Source organism: Sus scrofa, chromosome 13, assembly GCF_000003025.6.
Source record: "Sus scrofa isolate TJ Tabasco breed Duroc chromosome 13, Sscrofa11.1, whole genome shotgun sequence".
Classification (NCBI taxonomy): domain Eukaryota; kingdom Metazoa; phylum Chordata; class Mammalia; order Artiodactyla; family Suidae; genus Sus; species Sus scrofa.
In genome coordinates this window covers 23386403-23407386 of record NC_010455.5, presented here as the reverse complement: position 1 = coordinate 23407386, position 20984 = coordinate 23386403, and the positions used below count along the sequence as shown (strand labels likewise).

General features: G+C 51.2%; 1 protein-coding gene across 1 annotated transcript in view; it reads left to right on the top strand.

The window, feature by feature from the left end:
- The window catches only part of SCN5A (sodium voltage-gated channel alpha subunit 5), an 88613-nt gene that overhangs the window by 17369 nt on the left and 50260 nt on the right, over positions 1-20984 (top strand). Inside the window, 9 exon segments of the mRNA XM_021071676.1 lie at positions 1838-1929; positions 5325-5564; positions 6893-6956; positions 8194-8335; positions 8826-9023; positions 10166-10345; positions 10971-11342; positions 15200-15332; positions 16271-16509. Of these exon segments, the coding sequence (XP_020927335.1) occupies positions 1838-1929; positions 5325-5564; positions 6893-6956; positions 8194-8335; positions 8826-9023; positions 10166-10345; positions 10971-11342; positions 15200-15332; positions 16271-16509 (1660 nt within the window).

Below are 20984 nucleotides of genomic sequence, written 5' to 3'. Positions count from 1 at the left end.
CTAATCTGGGAACTTCCCTATGCCACAGGTGTGGCCCTAAAAAGACAATAAATAAATAACTAAGCCTGAAGGTCCACACTGACTGGCACTGTCAGCCCACCCTTGACACTCAGCCGTGTCGCAGGGCTGATGTCCCTCAGACACTGGTCAGACACACTTGGTTAAACATCAGACATCCCGAGTCCACTGTTCTTTGTTAAACATCAGAAATTTGGTTAAATGTCAGACACCCTGGGAGTGAAACCTTTGGTTAAATATCACAAGTCACTTGCCACTGTCCCAGTGGCCCTGGCACACACTGCCCATCCATCTCTCAGGCATCCTGGTCACATGGCCCATCCATGCATGTCCTCACACTCTGCTTGGGAAGGTCCTTGCAGGCCAGAATGGACTCCCTGAAGACCAGCTCCTTCCTCCTGTGCCCATGGAGGTCACAAATGGACAACTGTCCAAGGTGCAGGCAGGAGCCCCACGGCCACTCAACCTTGCTGAGCACCACTCAGGCCCGAGTAGGACAGAGCCTGATGAGGGCTGCTCATCTCCCTAGGTCATTCCTCCCATGGAGACTCAGGGCCTTCATTGGGGGACACCAGGACTGGGATGGACTCATAAGAGAGGGGCTGGTGCAGCCCTAGGACTGCCCCCCATCCATCCTGCTTTTTCTCTTCTTGTGTTGGCCATTGACTGTGAGTAGTCGAAGAGTCAAATGTTTGGGCATCCGCTCGTCTCATTTTCCAAATCATCATCTTGGGAACTCTTCTTCCTTTGAGTACCCAGGTCGCCTCCACCTCCTGACCTCAGGGACTCCTGAGCAGCTCCTTGCACAGAGATTTGGGCCTGGACCTCCATGGAGGTCTCAGCCAGAGCTTTAAGGTCCCATGGATCAGGGCAGCCAGACACGAGCTGATGACACTGCAGAAGATGCAGAGCAAAACTAGGACCAGAAACCTGCTTGCTTCCTGTCGCCTGGCCTGAGCCAGAGTTTCCCTCTTGGGGAGTTCCCATCATGCCTCAGCAGTAACAAACCCAACTAGTATCCATGAGGATGCTGGTTTGATCCCTGGCTTTGCTCAGTGGATTAAGGATCCAGCATTGCCATGAGCTGTGGTGTAGGTTACAGATGCAGCTCAGATCTGCCATTGCTGTGGCTGTGGCGTAGGCCAGTAGCTGTAGCTCTGATGCGACCCCTAGCCTGGGAACTTCCATATGCCATTGGTGTGGCCCTAAATAGAAAGAAAGAAAAAAAAAAAAAAAACAGTTTCCCTCCTGACTGTGTCCCCAGCCTCAGACACCACCCACCACGTGGTTTCGTGCCACGGCCACAGTCCCCAGTGGCATAGAGAATGTGACAGAGTAGTTGCCTCTTGGTGCTGGTTATTTGCAGGACCATCACTGAGAGAGCTGCCTGGGAGTTTGCTCTGTGGTTAAGGCCGCCTTGCTGAGATCCCCCCCCCATCGGGAGGGGTGAGATCAGGAAGAAAACCCAGGGGAGAACCCAGGTCCTGCACAGCCCTTCCCGTGGTGGCGGCAGGGAGAAGGGAGAGGGCTGGTGGGGGAGGTTGGGCTGAGGTACCGCTTTGTAATTCCCAATAACTGTGGTTTAATTCTGCAGGTATGTATCAGAAAATATAAAACTAGGCAATTTGTCGGCTCTTCGAACTTTCAGAGTCCTGAGAGCTCTAAAAACTATTTCAGTTATCCCAGGTAAGATGCCCAGGTTTGCCTCCCAGGTCTCAGCTGCAAGTGACTCTCTCTCTGTCTCCCCCACCCCCTCCTCTGACCGTGTGTCCTACTGGCGTGTTGTCACTGTCTTGTGTGTGAATTTCCCTTGTTACAGATACACCACTGAATTTGTGGACCTGGGCAATGTCTCAGCTTTACGTACCTTCCGAGTCCTCCGGGCCCTGAAAACTATATCAGTCATTTCAGGTGAAAATCAGGTTAAGCGCCAAGGCTGGAGGGACATGCTTGGGCCTTTCCAGTGACCTGGGAGCCAAGGCAACCCTCGGGAAGGCCCCTTCGAATGTGCCTGCCCCCAGAATACCTCTCCTAGGGCTCGGGCAAGGGGGCTGCTGGCAGCGGATGTGGCACAAAATGGGCTTCAGACTGCCCACCCCTCAGCAAAGCCCACCATCACAAACCCCCAGGGGCACAGAGAACCCCATGGCAGGTCCTGAATTGAACCAAGATCCTTCCAGAGAGTGATTTCTTTCCCAGACCTGACTCAACTATTTGAATAGCTAAAAGCTCATATGGGAATTGCTTCAGCCTGAAGCATTATCCTCCAATAAGGAACTAAAAGAGGGAAGCCACAGATACACCCAGGACAAAAAAGGACAGCCTGGGCACGGCCTTTCCTGGCTGAGCGCCCTGCCCCTGCCTCGTGCCCCCTACGGTGGTACATACACAGCGGCACCCCAGCCCCCTCTCTGAAACAGAGCGTACTCTGGGGACAGGTGTCAGTCACCAGGCCTTGGCGTCTAACAGCCCTCGCTGCATGGGCGGTAGAGGTTTAGCAAACCGTGCATGGTAGCCTCGGGAAGAAATTCTCCTTGACAGATGTTGGCAATTGTCCCCGGGAAACTTTCTAAGACCAGACGGCCTCTCCAGAAAGCCAGGCCACACCATCCATCCAAGAAAGCTCTCAAAAACAGGACAATTTCAGAGCCCAGAGGCTCTTCCCAGAAACTTTCCTGAAAGTTAGAACTGGAGAAGGCACTTCTTTTAAGTTAGCTAGAGGAGTTTCTGTTGTGGCACTGCAGAAATGAATCTGACTAGGAACCATGAGGTTGTGGGTTCGATCCCTCGGCTTGCTCAGTGAGGGCTCTGGCGTTGCTGTGAGCTGTGGTGTAGGTTGCAGAAGTGATCCGGATCCTGCATTACTATGGCTGTGGTGTAGGCTGGCAGCTGTAGCTCCGATTGGACCCCTGGCCTGGAAACCTCCATATGCTATGGGTGTGGCCCTAAAAAGCAAAAAAAAAAAAAAAAAAAAAAAGAAGAAGAAGAAGTTAGCTGGAAGCAGGTTGCCTGACACTGAGCTGGGGAGGGGTGAGAGCTGAAGGTGGAGTTAGGTAACCCAAATGGTTGTATTCATCCTTGACTTGGAAAGCATTTGGCTGGTGCTGCCCCCGGGAGGCAGGGGCCCTGCTCTGAGTTCTCTGAAGGAGTTCAGACTCCCCTGCTGGGACTAATTATCTTATAAGAGGAGCCCCCACTTATGCTGAGTTCACACTGAGCCTCAGAATGCTCCTCCTGGCTCTGAACCCACCATGGGATGTGCCCAGGAGTGGCCCAGACTTCTGCTAAGAGCAAGTGGGACAGTCTGCTGCAACTCCCATGGAGCCACCCCACTGAGACGGCATCACTGACCTTAGTACACACTCATAATCAGACGCCTCGGGGTCTGTCCTCCAGGGCCCTGGGACTTGGCTGCACACACCCTGCAAGGAGAGGTAAGCACACTGACCACAGCAATTAAGAACAGGCATGTTCCACTTTATTTTTTAAGAAAGGCTGACAAAGGAAGATATTCCTTAGTCTGGAGTTATAGGACGGAGCCTGCCAACCCCAATCCAGCCCCATCGAATCTCTTCAAAGCTGCCAGCTACCCAGTGAGGCAGCCGACAGCAACTTCTGAAAGTGGGCATTAGGAAAATGTGGTGGTCAGCATTATGGAGGTCTTCCTGGAGGAGGTGTCCCTTGAGCCGGGGGTCCGAGGGCTCTTCACCCAGTCTGTTAGAACTCTAGTGGCAGGAGAATTTCCCACTTGATCCCCCAGGACCCATCCTTCCTGGATCTTTTCAGAAAAAATTCCCTTTGCTTGGTTGGAATCATTTTTACCAGAAGTAGACTCTGTCATCAGTATGAGAAATGGTTAAAGGAGCGGGTCACCAACCGTTTGTCCCCAAGGACACTCCACAGACCAGGAGGTGCTTTGCGGAGCCTTGAACTAGAGGCCTTGTGTCAAAGATACTTTGGAGGCAGAGTCCACTTTGGATATGTGAGCTGCTGCCCACCACCTGCACTTTGTCCCCCTGCCACCGCCACCACCACGCCCCACTCTGTGGGCAGGGTCTTCAGGAATTGAGAGCAGAACTGGGTGCCTACTGAGGGTCCTAGAAGCTCTGCTAGGGATGAGGCATAGTTCTGGATGTCAGAGGGCTCGCGGACCCCATCCCCAACACCACTCCGGGCCCAAACGAGGTTTATCCACTGCCCAGGCAGTTGCCAACATCTGCCAGGATGATTTCACAGAGAACGCTGAGTGCCTCTGGGCCCTGGGCAGGCAGCAGCGTTGGTGGTGCTGTGGGGAGGTCTTCCTCTCCCCTCTCCTGTGTTTGCCCATTGCTGCCTCCTTGTCTCTCAGTTGTGGGCACAGCAGCTGCGGGCACAGCCGCACGGGTGCTCCTAACACATTAACCGGCTGGACGATGGATGGATGGAGCTTAATCTGAGATCTGGCCGCTTTGATGGGGGGAGGGGTGGAGAGGAGGTGGGTCCCTGCGGTTGGCAGAGAAGCCCCCTCACTCCTGATGCTCTGCTCGAACTTGTGAATTTGTCGTCGTAGGACTGTAGCCGAGTGTCAGACCGAAGGTGTCTACACATGCTTTTCTGTGCAGTGCTGGCTTCTGCAGGGAGCTGGGCCGTGCAACTAACAGATCACGGCCTCTCAGCTTTGGGGGATTGCTGAACTGGATGGCTTCCAGGGGGACGGGGGGAGGAGGAAAAGGCAAAGCAGGTCAACCCCTCCTCTGCCCCTGAGCCTTTCCCAAAAGTGGGGCCCAAGTCAGAACAGGCCCCTTAGGACATTACCCACTGCAGCCTTGCCAGAGCCCCCTCTCTGAACCTTCCCAACACACACACTGCCTTCCCCTACCAGGAATGGCTGTGTCCCCATTTTGGGACCAAGATCAAGGCTCTTATTGCCCTGGAAAAGGCCTGGCCCTCTGTCTCCTTTCCAGGGACTACAGTTAAGGGCAGGCCTGGCATACCTCGAGACCAACCAGAGGGCGGTGGGCTTTGGGTGTTTTCTCTCTCAAGGAAGCAGCATCTTCCAAACTTATTTCATTATTTGGCTAGTGGAGAGAGAAGAGAACCAGGTCCCTCTGAAAATACACAAATTGGACTCCAGCCCTGAGGGGGTCAGAACAGACTTTCAACAGCAGAGGAAAGGAGGGCTTTAGTCTAAAAAGCACGAGAGGCCTCCTTCCCCTGCCCCCACCTCTGATCGCCCCCTCGGCCCAGCACCCCTCAGGCCAGACCCTGCCCCTGGAGCCGGGGGTGTGGCGCCATGGGTGACCCCCTGCCCCTCTCGCCTCCCCCAGGCCTGAAGACCATCGTGGGGGCGCTGATCCAGTCTGTGAAGAAGCTGGCTGACGTGATGGTTCTCACAGTCTTCTGCCTCAGCGTCTTCGCCCTCATCGGCCTGCAGCTCTTCATGGGCAACCTGCGGCACAAGTGCGTTCGCAACTTCACGGTGCTCAATGGTACCAATGGCACCGACGGCACCGTGGAGGCCGACGGCCTGCTCTGGAAATCGCTGGACCACTACCTCAATGACCCAGGTGCGCCTGGTTCTGCAGCCCAGGCAGGGCCATGCAGGGGACCCCGGGGCGGGGCACCTCCCACACAGGCCTCCTTCCAGGCACGCCCAAGCCCTACTGCTCCCCTAGAGACCAGCTGTGTGTCAGGGATCCCAGCCCTGCCCTTTGGGCTCCGCGAGAGAGCACAGGAGGGGAGCGGGCTTAGCACCTGCCCATTTGGGTTCTCGGGCTAGATGGGGAGAGATTCCTGAAGAACGGGAATGGTGGAGGTGGGTGGAAGGGCAGCTGGTAGCATGGCAGCTGCAGTGTTTGGCTGGTCAGGAATGGTGAGGAGAGCAGTCTGTCTGCAGAGAGAGGAGTCGGGGCAAAGAGTCGGGGATGGAGCTAGGGAAGTTAGTGGTGGCTTCAGCCCTGCCTTGGCACGGGCTTTGTCACTTCAGTGATCTTTGTTGGGATGTTAATTCCATACACGTGCACCCCAGGACAAACTCGGTGATTGTGCAAAGCCTCATGAGCCCCTTGAGTTGTTTCAGCACCCGGTAGGTTAGACTTCCATCCTTTAGGCTGATGGCAGCACCTCTTGACTAGAGCCAGCGGTCTGGACCAAAGGTAGACATTCGTACAAAGCCAGGTCCCAGACCACAAGGACCACTCTGAAATTAAGGCCTCTGGCTTTATAGTCCACTTTGGAAAAAAGAAATAGATGGAAACGCAGTGAGTAAATTTGCTTATGATTCAGCTGTGTTCAGGTAGCAGTGATTCTAAAGCTTCCATAAGCACCAGAGTCACCAGGAGGACTCCGGATAACAGACTGCTGGCCCCACCCGCTCGGCTTTCTGGGAGGTTGCCTTTCTACCCAGTTCCCAATTGCTGCTTGACGCTGCTGGCCTGGGGACCACCCTTGGAGAACTACTGCCTGAGACTAAAGCAGGCGGTGGGGAGTGAGGGAGACTGGTGAATGGTCACAGAGTGGAGGTGACAGGACTGGGTGTCCCATGTCTCACCTGGTCCAGCCCCAGCCCTGTCTGAATAGGCCCTGACTTCCAAGTGTAGGGCCTCTCTTGGCTCAGAGTGGCCCCCTGAGTGATTGAGGCAGGATGTGGACGCGCCCTGTGAGGACTTGTTTTGTCTGCTAGGGACACTGGCAGCTAAACGTCTGAGGAGGAGCAAGAAGGCCAGGGCCTCAGCCAGAGTTGCCTCAGACCTGGCCAGGCAGAGGGCAGAGAAATGGAGGGAAGACACCTCCACCCCAGCAGTATCTCGACTGCTCTAAAGCCCTTGGGCGCAGGTTGGAAACCTCAGGAGTCTGGGCCATACATGCCCCTCATCATCGGATGCTTCTCTTCCAGAAAATTACCTGCTCAAAAATGGCACCTCCGATGTGTTACTGTGTGGGAATAGCTCCGACGCTGGGTACGTAGCACCCCCCACACCCTCTGCGGGGCCACCTCACCCCAGCCAAGGGGAGTCTCCTGGTGCTTTTTCAACTGATTATGCTTTCAGTTTATGCCCTCAACCCCAGGGACAGCAAGACCTTCACTGCCTCGCTTCCCTGCCGGACCCCTAGCAGCTCCCCCTACCCCAACCATGCAAAGACAGCTGGGAAGCGGTAAAGAAAGGGGTGTGGACTCAGCTCCGCAGGGAGGGCACACAGAGCCCTAAGGAGAGGAGCAGACTTGGGAGGCAGCCCAGGAAGCCCTGCAGAGCCCCTCACCAGCCCAGCCCTGGCACCATTCCCTTCCCAAAGCCCCGCAGGGCAGTCCCCTCCTCCACCAATCTTCACTCCTGATCAGTCCATCAGGTCAAGGGCGAGAATGGCCTCCCCCAGCAGCCTAGACTACCAGGCTTAGCGGGTCCTGGACTTGCAGCCTGAGCATGCAACCCAGAGATGCGCAGTAGCCTTGAGCAGCTTCCTGGGCCCTGTATACACCAGCGCCTGGGTCAGTGTGACTATGCTGCAGGTTGCTATGGAGAAGGTCACACAGGCTTGCCTACAGGCGGTGCTCCTCGGGCCTCTTGTCCCACACCTTTGAATATGAAGTTCCAGAGCCCTTCCAGTCGCTCTAAAGAGAAAGTCTTAATTTCTTAATTAGGACACAAGCGAGGCACGGAGGCCCCTTGGCTGCATCCTCCTGCTTGCCAGGCCCCCCTTGCCCCCATCCTCTCTCTCACACATTCTCACACTTGTGAATCTGGCCCATTTCTCCCTCTCTGGGAGAGAGGTGTCCCCTGCAGATGCGACCAGGCACCAGCCCGTTCGCTGCACAATCAGCCCACAGCCCCGTGGCCCTGGCTCCATCCTGTTCAGCCCAGCCTCACTGCTCCCACTGCGTGCCTGCACCATGCCCGGCTGCCCTGGGGTAGGCAGGCAGAGGAAGAAACCTGAGCCAGGCCCTTGGCACTCCCTCTGTGAGGGGAGAGGCGACTCAGCAGCTGGGGTGCCGTGTCACGTGGGCAGAGGGAGCTGGCTTTAGGCCTGGTAGTGTACAGATGGGAGAGGAGAGGGGAAGACACTGTCCTAGGTAGGAGGCACAACATGAAAAGTCACGGGGGCGGGACCCTGCAGAGTGGCACTAGGTTTGTGAGGCTAGAGTTTCGGGGACAGAGGTCCCCTTACAGCATAGGACAGAGTAGGCATGTCTGACCGCAGGACATGTCCCGAGGGCTACCGGTGCCTAAAGGCAGGCGAGAACCCTGACCACGGCTACACCAGCTTCGACTCCTTCGCCTGGGCCTTCCTCGCACTCTTCCGACTGATGACGCAGGACTGCTGGGAGCGCCTCTACCAGCAGGTGTGTGAGCACACAGGGCCAGCGGGGGGCTGCCAGGAACAGGCTCGGGGTCCAGCATCAGGGCCCAGGCTGCAGAGGTGACTAGCCCCAAGTGGCCCCAGCAACTTCCCTGCTGGCCAAAATAGAGGGAGGGACAGGGAACCTCTGAGGGATGGGGGCTCGGCAAGCAAAGAAACTTCCCTTTTGCTGGCGGCCAAGTCCCCAGCCCTCTGTGTAAGATACTCTGTGCTCTGTGACTGGGACACTTGTCCACCCTATGTAATGCAATACTTCCTGTCAACTGGAACATTCTGCCTCCTTCCATGGGTGAGGCACTGCCCCCTGTGTGTGGGTTAGGACACTTCCCTCTATAGGTGGGATACGGTCTACACCCTCCCCAGGCTGTGGCCATTTGGACCCCTGGCCCAGCCAGGCTGGGCAACTTGGAATTCATGACCTTGACCCACAAGGGGCCCCAGTGAAGATGACCTCTTGCCCCTTGCTCCTCCAGACCCTGAGGTCCGCAGGGAAGATCTACATGATCTTCTTCATGCTTGTCATCTTCCTGGGCTCCTTCTACCTGGTGAACTTGATCCTGGCTGTGGTCGCCATGGCTTACGAGGAGCAAAACCAAGCCACCATTGCTGAGACGGAGGAGAAGGAGAAGCGATTTCAGGAAGCCATGGAGATGCTCAAGAAAGAGCATGAGGTAGGTGAGCATTGTAGCCAAGAAGCCTCCAGACCAAGCCCTCACTTGATGGTGGGTGCCTGTAGGCATGGTGCTTGCTAGGTAAAGCTGGTGCCTATAAGTGATGCAGGTAAAACTGGTACCTGTAAGTATGGTGCTTGCTAGGTAAAGCTGGTTCCTGTGACTGATGCATGTTGGGTAAAGCTGGTGCCCACAAGCATGATGCTGGGTAAAGCTAATACATGTAAGCATGGCGCTTGCTGTGTAAAGCTGGTGCCTATAACTGATACATGCTGGGTAAAGCCAGTGCCTGTGACTGATGCATGCTGAGTAAAACTGGTGCCCACAAGCATGATGCCTGCTGGGTAAAGCAAGTGTCTGGGGGGTATAGCTATTTCCTGTGAATGGGGTATCTGCTGGGTAAAGACAGAGCTTGTTCATGTGGTGCCTGCTGGATAAAGGTGGGCCTTATGAGTAGAATTCCTGTTGGGGAAATCTCTTCCCTGTGACCGTGATGTCCTCCAGGTGACAGTGGTGCTAGGTAGGTAAAGGTGGTGGCTGTGAGCCTAGTGCATGCTGGGTGAAAGAGAACCGTGGGTCCGTGCACAAAGTTTATCTTAGTCAAGGGATACCCTCTGATGCGATAGTGAGATAGTTCCATGGTCGGAGACCTGAGCAGGCTCAGAAAATAAACACTGGCAATGCAGCCATGGTTATTCTCACGGGTCCACACACGATAGGTGTCAGAGGCTAGCTGCAGAGTGAGTTACAAGCCAGGCTGAGGACATCACTTGCTTCTCACTGCCCCATGCATGCCGCCTCTTCCAGCACCCATTTTGGCTAGCTGAGCCTTCTAGAAGATCCGCTGCCCTCTAGTTCTGTCACTACCTCTGCTCATCAACACCCCCCCACACCTGCCCTCACATTCCACTCTTCCAAGAGTTGCTCACTTCAGCCACTACTCTCTTCTACTCTGCATCTGATCTTTCGCAAAACATCCTGGGTCTGTGTGAGCTCATCTCCCCATGATGTCCTTGTTTGGGGGTGAGTGTGCAAGTCCACTTACTGTGAGGAAAAATGGGGGTGCTGAGAGTTTCCTGGCCTCCCGTGGCCGGAGGCCGTCCTTCTCAATGACCGAAACCTTTTCTTCCACTGTTTTCCAGGCCCTCACCATCAGGGGTGTGGACACCGTGTCTCGCAGCTCCTTGGAAATGTCTCCTTTGGCCCCAGTAACCTCCCATGAGAGAAGGAGCAAGAGGAGAAAACGAATGTCTTCAGGAACAGAGGAGTGTGGGGATGACCGGTTCCCCAAGTCTGACTCAGAGGATGGTCCCAGAGCAATGGTAATCCCCGGCCGTGGCTCTGGCCCTTGGAGGGTGGATCTGGCATCACAAGGCCATAGTGCTAGGCCCATGGTGCTGTCACAGCTCCCACAGTTGCTCCCAAGGAGAGCATCCTTGAGCCCCCTCCTAGCCCCTCCTGTTTGCCCTGCCACCCTTGGAGTGGAAGAGCCCTGGGCTGAGGGATAGGGTAGGTTTGGGTGTTAGGATATCCCCAACCTCAGCTAAGTCCCCAGCACTGGGGCTGAGGTTGAGGGACACCCGTGGTGTGGCTTGGTAGGAACTCAAGGACATGCCCACGTGAGTGAGGGACATGGCTGACTGCCGAGGTGCTGCTCAGGCCCAGGCTGTTTGCACCACCAGAGCCTCCCTGCCCCCTTCTCCCCCAGATATGCTTCAATCTCAGAGCCTCAGAGGCGCAGGCTTTGGGTGAGGAGAGATCCCAGGAGTTGCAGGATTGCCTTAACCCCCTATCCCTCTTCTGCTCCCCTGGGCTTAGCCCACCCAGTCTCTACGTGGCTGACAAATCCCAAAATGCTCCAAGTTGAGCTGGGGTGGATGCCACACCTGAGAGGCTGGGAGCAGGTCAAGAGCTGTCTCGGTCATGTCCCTCTCTACGCACCCTCAGAATCGCTTCAGCATCACCCAGGGACTCAGCAGGACCTCCATGAAGCCTCGCTCCAGCCGAGGGAGCATTTTCACCTTCCGCCGGCGAGACCTGGGTTCCGAAACAGATTTTGCGGATGATGAAAACAGCACAGCAGGGGACAGCGAGAGCCACCGCACGTCTCTGCTGGTGCCTTGGCCCCTGCGCCGGCCTAGTGTCCAGGGACAGCCCAGTCCCGGAGCCTCAACTCCAGGTCACGTCCTCAATGGCAAAAGGAACAGCACTGTGGACTGCAATGGGGTGGTCTCCTTGCTGGGGGCAGGCGACCCTGAGGCCACCTCCCCAGGGAGCCGCCTCCTCCGCCCTACAATGCTGGAGCGGCCTCCGGACACGGTGAGCCAGCCCATCCATGCTATGCCAGGCAGATCCTGTCTCCCAGACTGGTCACCAGTGCCAGGTCTAAAAATAACTTGCCAAGAATTTACTAAGCACCTATTGTATGCTGGGCTCTGGGGGTGAATAAGTCTACCCCTCCCCCCAAAAATATCTCTCCTTCAGAGAGCTTCCAGACAGACAAAAACCAAAGAAAAACTACGTGTGTGTGTGTGTGTGTGTGTGTGTGTGTGTGTGTATGTTTTTCTACATGTACGTATGGTATGTAGCAGTAATAAAGAAAGATGATAGTTAAATAGCAACTGGTAAGGCACTGAGAGTCTGTGGTGGCCCAGGACCAGTGTCCTAGAGGCCCTGATGTGCCAGCTGTGAGTACTGGAGAGTTTCCAGTTCATGGGCAATATAGGGGTCCTGGGAGAAGGGCCAGAGTGGGAAGGGGACACTTAAGAGGTTCTGGGCAACAATTCTTCATCAAGTTTGAAATATTTCGGTACTTTATAAACTGATAAAGGCCAAGTAATATTAGTCCAAGTACTAAGTGCTATGGGGGGACAGAAGCGGGCAATAGGAAGAGGGAACCCCCTCATTACGAGGCATTTCAACAATGACCTGAAGGAGGCGAGGCGGAAGCCGGGGGAGGTTGGTGTAGCAGAGGGCTTAACAGATTCTGGAGACAAACTGGGTTTGAATGCCGGCGCATCACTTACCATCTAGATGGCTGTGAGCAAGTTACTTTATTTCTCTGTGCCTCAGGTCTCTCGTCTGTAAAATGGATTTAAAATACCCTCCTCACGATCGATGCCAGGATGAATGGGCTAATATGGGTAAAGCGATCAGGTCGTGCATGAGTATGTTGATGTGGGATAATGTCATAGTAAATACTGTCATTACATCATCTGGGGGAAGCATGTTCCAGGCCTAAGGAACAGCAAGTGCAAAGGCCCTGAGGCAGAAGCATGCCTAGCCTATTGGAGGATATGCAATGAGGGCAGCGAGGTTGGAACCCAGGAAGTAAAGGGGAGAGGAGTTGGAGCGTTTGTCAGAAAGGTGATGGGGAGGGGCCAGATCTTGAGTGACCAGTCAGAGCTTTAATCGCTCGCTCAGTCGATCCCATGACAGGCTGCTGACTGCATACCCAGCCGTGGAGTGCCCTTGCTGACCCTTGCCCCCAGCGCAGCGCCCAGAGCAGTCCACCCAGGAAAAGGGCGGAGGGGCGGCTCAGACCCTGAGGCTGCAGGAGGCAGAGAAGGACAGACTTTTTGAGGAAGCGGGACAAGACAGGAAGACTTGATCAGGAAGGTGGAGGCAGGCTGAAGAGAGTGGCTCACAGCCAAATGACCCATTTTGCTCCAGCTCAGACTTTGGCTCAGGCTGTGGGACTCTGCACAGGTTAATTAATCTCTCTGTGCCTCAATGTCCTCGTCCACAAAGTGGAAACAAAGTTAATATCAGCCTCAGAAGATTGTAGTGAGGACTGAGTTAAAACCTGTGTGATGCTTAGACCAGTACTTGCCTCATGTTCAAGTAATTATTATTATCTATCATTGTTATTATGGAGCATGAACGAGTAAAAACTCCCAGGGCACACTGCAGAGTGCCTGGGGCCCTCACCCTCCTCTCAAGTGGGGAGTCAAGGAGAGGGTCCTAGGAACCCAGTGGGGGCAGGCCGTAGCTTCCGGGTGAGTCTGGGGAGACCCCTGGCCATCACCCTCAGGGCGGGATGTCTGGCTTCCCAGGGACAATGATTCCCGGTGGCTACAGGTCCAGCCCTGGAGCCTCAGCCTTGTGGAATCAGGTCAGCAGCTGGAGCGCTAATAGAATTTCCTAATCTCATTAGGGAGAAAATCATCTCATTGTACTGCACATGTCGGGAGGAATCCGAGTTCAAACACTTCATTACCAGGAACTCTGACTTCACCCATTCTCACTTCTGTGAGGCCCATTTGTAACCTTAAAGGGATTAGCAGGCCAAGGGGGTTATTTGCGAAGTTAAAAGAATTAGCGAACCAAGATGGAGATGTTGAAAAGTTAAAGAGATTAGCAGGCTACAGGCCTCTGGGGATGCTTTCTCTGCTTCCACTGGGTCCCTAGTGACACTTGGCCAAAGCAAGTGTGTCATCAGTGGGACAGGGAATTTTGCTTTACTCACAGTGGGAGAGGAAAGAGTAAATATTTGCTGGATGATAACCCAAATTGTCACAGATGGTAAAGGAGAGACGTTGGGAGAATTGAAGACATGGTTGTGAGTTCCGCTGGCCGGATTTGTGGTTGCATTGGCCCTAGGGTACTACTGTTCCATCAGCTTCCTCAGCCCTCTCAGGCACCTCTGCTTGAATACTTCCATGACTGGGAGCTCATTACCTCCCTAGGCAGCATTCCTGGTCAGTCGCAAAGGCTGACCTTAACATGAGCCTCAATTGGTTTGGTACCCACCCCGGGCCCTGGCCATGCCACCCGGGGTTGCCTAGGCCCAGCTTCCCTCTGACCTACAGAGCTTACAGAGCCTCGCTCTTGCACGCAGAACAGCCCAGTGCTTTCATCAGCCCCAGTGTGAACTCGGGGACTGTGCTTACACACGGCCATACTGATGTGAAGCCTCTGCAGGTCCCCCTTGGTTCTGTGGGGGGTTCAAAGTAGACCTAGGGAGTGTCTCCGGCCACCCCCTTTATCAGGGCATGCCCCAACTCTGTTGGCAGACCTAGTTCTTTTTTTTTCTTGTGGTTTAGGGCCTCACAGGTGGCACATGGATATCCCCAGACTAGGGGCCAAATTGGAGCTATAGCTGCCGACCTACACCGCAGCCACAGCAACGCAGGATCTGAGCTGCATCTGCAACCTATGCCACAACCCACAGTAAGGCCAGATCCTTAACCATCTGAGCAGATTCAAGGATCAAACCCTCATCCTCATGGATACTAGTCAGGTTCATTACCACTGAGTCACAACGGGAACACCCACAGACGTAGTTCTTTTGCTTACAAAAATGGTGCACCAGGTTGAAAACAAATCCAAAAGTGCAGAAGCAAAGGCCTGGCCCTCCGGCACAGTCCCATACCCCAGACAGAGATACTTTATCACCTCAGTGTGTATCTTCCAGATTTTCTCTTGCTTTTTCATCAAACTGCTTGTCTTGAAGGTGCACCCATGGGAACACCCATGCCTCATCCTTGGTCTGGGTCTCCTTACTGTCTGTGTCAGAGTCACATTGTATCCATAATTGATTTTAATATTCTGCCTATGGATCAGTTGTTTCATTTTTATGGTATTAGGAACAATGCTGCGATGAACATCACCACATACATATTTTTGGTGTATGTATGTAATTATTTGTGAAGTTAGATTAGACAGAGTTGCAGAGCCAATTTAAAATTTTCTTGGTAGATACAGCCAAACTGCCTCCCCAAAAGCTCCCACCAGCTATGTGTAAGCATTGTGCTTTTTGCTTCTGTTAATGTCACCATGTAGCCTGGTAGATTTTTTTTCAGCTGCTTTATGCTCTTGACTCTAGGGAGCTTGGGGTCAATTAAGACTCCCAGGTCATTTTTGCATGTATTAATGTATAAGACAGCATCTGGTTAAAAGAACTTGGTGCATGTAGTTTCCTGTCCACACTCAGGAATCACCACTGATGAGAGATGGTGAAGAAAAAAAGAGAACGAAGGAGATAATGATTGACAGGAGGGGTGGAGGTAGCTGTTAACTGCAAGGGAGTTGGAGCAGAGAAGCCTAGCCCTGGAGTCCCATCAAGACCCCCATCCTGGCCCCCTGTCACATCCCCAACCTGAGTCTGGGCAGCTGCCCCAGGTCCAGGCGGAAGCCCGTCCCCAAGCTGATGCGTATCTCCCGGTTACACCCAGACCACACCATCGGAGGAGCCAGGCAGGCCGCAGACGCTGACTCCCCAGGCTCCATGTGTAGATGGCTTCGAGGAGCCAGGAGAGCGACAGCGAGCCCTCAGCGCAGTCAGTGTCCTCACCAGCGTACTGGAAGGTCAGCACCCCTGGTGTCATCCAAACACTCCCCGCTTCTGGTCTGAGCACCCTCCCAGTTACCCCCAGCCTGAGCCAGCCTTGCCCTGGCTACTTGACCCACCTCGGACACCCCCAAGCTGTCCCTGACTGCTCAGTCTCTGTTGCCTGACCTGGGTGTCTTTGTATCTGTTCCCACTTGTTTTGTCCTGGATGTCCTCAGGAGCCATGTCTCTGTTTCTTCCAAACATCCCCACAGCTTTCCTGACCTGTCCCAGGTGCTGGCTGGTCTCATCCTGTCCTCCCCAAGCATCCTCATGTATGCTGGGACCATCCTGTCTCAAGCATGCCTGTTCTAGCCTATCCCCCAGCCCTTGCCAAATTTGCCCCAGGCTATTCTAAGCATCCTACATCTGTCTGAGCCAGTGCTACTTTAGGCAGCCCCACATCTGATCCATTCTGAACTTGGCACCCCCGCCTCCAATTTGTTGCCTCCTGTCCCAGGCACCCCTCACCCCTGCATCTGTCCTGACCTGTCCCAGATAGCCACATCTGTTCCTACTAGTTGGGGCCTGGGTTTCGGTATTTCTGAACTTGCCTGTCTAAGATGCTGTCTCAGCCTCTCCTCCCTGAGTGCCCCTCCTCTAGCTCAGAGTGTTGTCTCAAGAGAGCCCACATCTGTCCTAATCTGTCTTGTTCCAGTTTTGCCCATGTCTATCCTGGTTTCCTGTCCCTGTGGTCGTCTTCTCCCATATCCCCAGAGTAAGGAGCCAGGACATGGGACACGCTTTCCCTTAGCTTTCCCTGCCCCTCTTCCTGTCTCCCTGGTATGTAGCAGCCCTGTCAGCTCCTGTAAGTCATACATCTATTCTGGAACACCAAGAGCTATGGAAGAGTCAGACAACAAAAAACATACCAGCTCACTGGCTCTCTCTGCCTGTCCCCCCACCCCACCGCTAGAGTTGGAGGAATCTCACCGCAAGTGTCCACCATGCTGGAACCGCTTTGCCCAGCGCTACCTGATCTGGGAGTGCTGCCCATTGTGGATGTCCATCAAGCAGAAAGTGAAGTTCATGGTTATGGACCCATTCGCCGACCTCACCATCACCATGTGCATCGTGCTTAACACGCTCTTCATGGCACTAGAGCATTACAACATGACAACTGAATTCGAGGAGATGCTGCAGGTTGGAAACCTGGTAAGAGCCGCTGGCAGCTGACTCTCAAATGGGCGTCCTGGTGTGACAGGCTCTTGGCCCGCTGGCACAGCCTTGGTGGTAAGTGGGGAGGCATTCAGAATCTTCTGAAGGTAGGAGTCATTGTGGAAGACATCTCGGAGAAAGGAGTCTCGGGAGCTGGGAGATGTAGCTGGGAGTGAGAGGTTGGGGATGAAGATGCCCAAAGCCTAGAAAACAAAAATGAATTGTGGGTGAGCCTGAAATGTGTGTGGGGACATGAGATGTGGCAGTTAGTAAAGGAGGAAGAGAGTGTATACAAAAAGATGCAGTTCTCTTACGGGATGGATGGATGGATGGATGGATGGATGGATGGATGGAATGAACAAATCAGGCAGAGCCAGATTTGAATTCTGACTCAGCTCTTACTATGTGACCTCAAGCAAATTACTTAGTAACTGGCACAGTACATATTGGTTGAATTTAATAAATGTAAAATTAGTATGACAATGTCAGCCTCACTGGAAACTAATGAGGGTTGAATAAGATAATGTGTGTAATGTGCTTGGCTCAGAGTTTGATAAACAGTAAGCACTCAGAAGAAACAAGTTATGGTTATTATCTTTGTTGTTACTCAAGAGACTGTCCCTGGAAGTCAAAATGTCTGGGTTCTAATTCTGATTTTTTTTTTTTTCCTTGAGACCAAATCAAGTCCTACCTCTTTGCTCTGAAGAGGATAACTGAGGCTGAAGGAGTGACATAGTGGTGGCAGAGTTGAGCATGTAGCTATTGTCCCCAGACTCTGAAGGGCAAGGTTCTATTGGCTCTGTCTGAGTAAACACAGAGACAGCCCTTCTGCAGAAGCCCCTAGGGCAAGGCTGCAAAGAGCCCCCTGGCCTCTGGAAGGAGCTCCTGGAATCATCGCCGGGGTTGGGTGGGGAGGGGGACATTCGGTCTAAGCTCTCTTCTCCTGCACACCCAGCCCTGTATTGGGCTGCACAGGTGGCCCCCACGGGCAGACAGGTCTCCTGCACTGTGGAGTGTGAAGGTTTTCTCGCCTTATTACTTTCCACATCCAGAACTCTGGATAGTTCTGCACAGGGTCTTCTCAAATTTTTTTCACAAATGTGTGTCCTTTTTGCTATGATTCTGCTTTTCTTTCCTTCTCCTGTATACAAACAGAGGGAAAGCCAGATCTCAATCTGCAGGAGTCTCGTGGCACAATTGTACCTGCCTTGTGTTGGGTGGTCTTCAGATGACAGTTACATAGGGTTTCGGTTGAACGCAGTTTTAATGGACGGTGACCATTGGGTTAAACTGAGCAGCAAGTCAAGGTGATGAAAAGCAGTGGTGGCTTCCTTGGCCCATTTAGTGGTGATTGAATTGCAGTTGTGTTAAACTTGTGGTTCAGTTATAGCAATAGGTCGTGTAGTTGGATTGCAGCAATATTTTGTTCTATTTGATAGTTTTATTGCTAGTAAGTAAGGTTTTGATTGTCTTGCAGTTAATCTAATCTAGATAGTTTAAATATTAAGTGTAAAGAAACAAAACCTCAAAAATAAGCATGAGTAAATAACATTGGAATGGAAAAAGCCTTTCTAAACATATCGCTGAAGACAAATCCCATCAAGAAGACTGTTAGATTTAACTAACATTTAGCCCATCATATAAACAAAGGTAAAAGCCAAATGCAATGTCTGTGCCTAGCAATATTGTGGACAAGAAAATCAACTAAGAAACACTTAAAAATATAGCAACCATTCTTTAACACGCATAGCAAAGCTCACAAGAAAGTAACAAAAGTTCCGGAGTGCCAAAAACAAAGAGGGACTTAAAAACCATAGCAGTAAACATGCGACATCGTTCTGTGGTTGCCCTGGGGGTGGGGCGAGCGCTGATTTAGGTAAATTTGGGGGCTTGGATTTCAATGAACGGGCAGAGGCAAGACCTGTCTTTGGGACAGTGCAGGTAGCTCTGTAAGAATATGACCCTACGTTCAATAAAATGGTGAACTAGAAAAAATTTATGCACTGAACCTGGGACATAAAGAAAGAAGGTTGTCCTTCTCAGCCAGGACTGGTGGGGGAGGTAACCTCCAGAAGCCTGTGACTATGAATTTGGCTTTATATAGATTTGGAGATCAAATTTATATCCTGGAACCTGTGCCTAAAAAATTAACACAAAGTGACCCTGACCTGGTAAGCACAGATAATACTTGTTGAACACCTCATTTTTTTTTTTTATAACAACCAGTAAGGGAGATGCTGTTATTACTACCCCTATTTTACTACTAAGGTAACAGAGGCACAGAGTGGTGAAATAACTTAACCAGTGTCACACAGCCAGGAAGTGATAGACCCAAGATTCAAGTCCAAGCCATTTGTCTCTAGAGCCCATGCTCTTATCCAGTGCCTTACACTGCTGTCTGCAGCTCTTGCTTTCCCATCTGCTTCCAGCCCCAATTACACTGGCGGTCCTTGTCAGCATGGTAAGAGAAGAAAAAAGAAGGAAGGAAAACAGATCTAACATTATTTTCCAAATTATGTTATTTCTAGAGCAATAATCTAAGAAAATAATAATCCAAGAACTAGTAAGAAAGTTCATCAATGTTGGTAGGTACGGGCTCAATATACTAAAGTTGAGTCTGCTCCTAGTTACCATCGGTATTCATTTGGAGAGAGTAATTCTAAAAGTTAATACTTACAATAGCAATACAAACTGTGAGGAATCTAGGAATAAATGTAACAGGAGATTGTAAATTTGACATGAAAAAATTATAAAGCCCTTGAAAAATGTAAAAGAAGAGTTAAATTACAGGAACAAATTGTCACATTCATGGATGAAAGTCTGAGTATTATAGAAATATCAGTTCTTAACCAAATTAACCTAGATGTTTAATATAATTCCGATCAAAATCCTAACAAGTTGTTTTTCATGGGACTTGATAAGGAAATCCTAAAATTCAAATGGAAAAGTAAAGTCTGTCAAGACAAACTAAAGAATAAAGTGAGGCTCTTCCCCTACCATGTGTAAGACATAATATAAGCTATAGTAATTAAAACATTATAGTATCGGTGCAAATATAGAAAAATGGTCCTTACTACCAAATTAAGAAGTCAGAGATAGGAAATTAATATTTGGAGACTTGATAAATAACAGAGGTGGCATTATGAATCAGTGGAAAAGGACAGACTATTCAATAAATAGTGCTGGGAAGAATGTTTATCTTTACAGGCAAAAATAAATTTATAGATCCCAACCCCACACAATACTCACTAATTAGTTTCAAGGAAATTGGATTCAATACCTAAATTCATTAAAACAAAACTTTTAAGCTTTTAGAATAAAATATGGGGGAACATATTTAAAATTGGTGGGGGGTGGTTGGGAAGGCTTTCTCCAACAATGCAAAAATTCACACCATGAAAGAAAAAAGGTTGCTAAATTTACCTATGTTAAGTTTATAACATAGGTAAATTTATATTTATATTTTTATATTAAGTTTGTTTATAAAGGATACCGTAAACACAGCAAAATCACTACCGCAAACTAGAAATTGACACTATGGAAAGTATTTAATTGGAAAGACATGGACTATCTATTAAATGCTTACACATCAGTACAGAGAAGAGGGACAACCCAATGCCAAAAACACAACCACAGCAATGGACGGAGGAAATGACAGGCAAATCACAGAAGAGGAAATTCAGATGGTTATAAACAAATGAAAAGAAACACAGAGGAATGCAAATTAAATCAACATTGAGATACTATTTCTCACCCATAAGAGAAGCAAAAATAAACTGTGTATTGACAACCATATGAAACAGTAGGAACTCACACTTCTTAAGAATGTGGGTTCCATTTCAGGGAAGAGTTGTACAGTATCTGATAAATCACAGCGATGCAGAATCTATAACTTAACCATTTCAGATAGATATATTCCTAAGAAATCTCACATGTCTCTACAAGGAGACATGTGTAAGGAAGCTCTTGGCTGCTTTGTTAGTCACAGGGAAAATGGGAATCAACATAAATGTCTGTCCACCCACTTAAAAATGGATAAATTAGAGTTCCCATCATGGCTCAGCAGAAGTGAATCTGACTAGCATCCCTGAGGATGCAGGTTCAATCCTCACTCAGTGGGTTAAGGATCCAGTGCTGCTGTGAGCTATGGTGGAGGCCACAGACACGGCTCGGATCCCACACTGCTGTGGCATAGGCTGGCAGCTACAGCTCCAATTCGACCCCTAGCCCGGGAACCCCCATGTGCCGCGGGCGTAACCCTAAAAAATACAAAAAAATAATAATAATAAAAATGGATAAATTATGGTGTATTCTTACAATGAAATACTGTGCACAATTAGAAGGAATACATATATTATTTCAATATGGGTAGGTCTCAGAAACATGATGTTTAAAGGAACCTGCAAAAAAGAACACATATGACATGGCCCACTTGTATAAACCTTAAAACGATGCAAAAATGCTACACATCA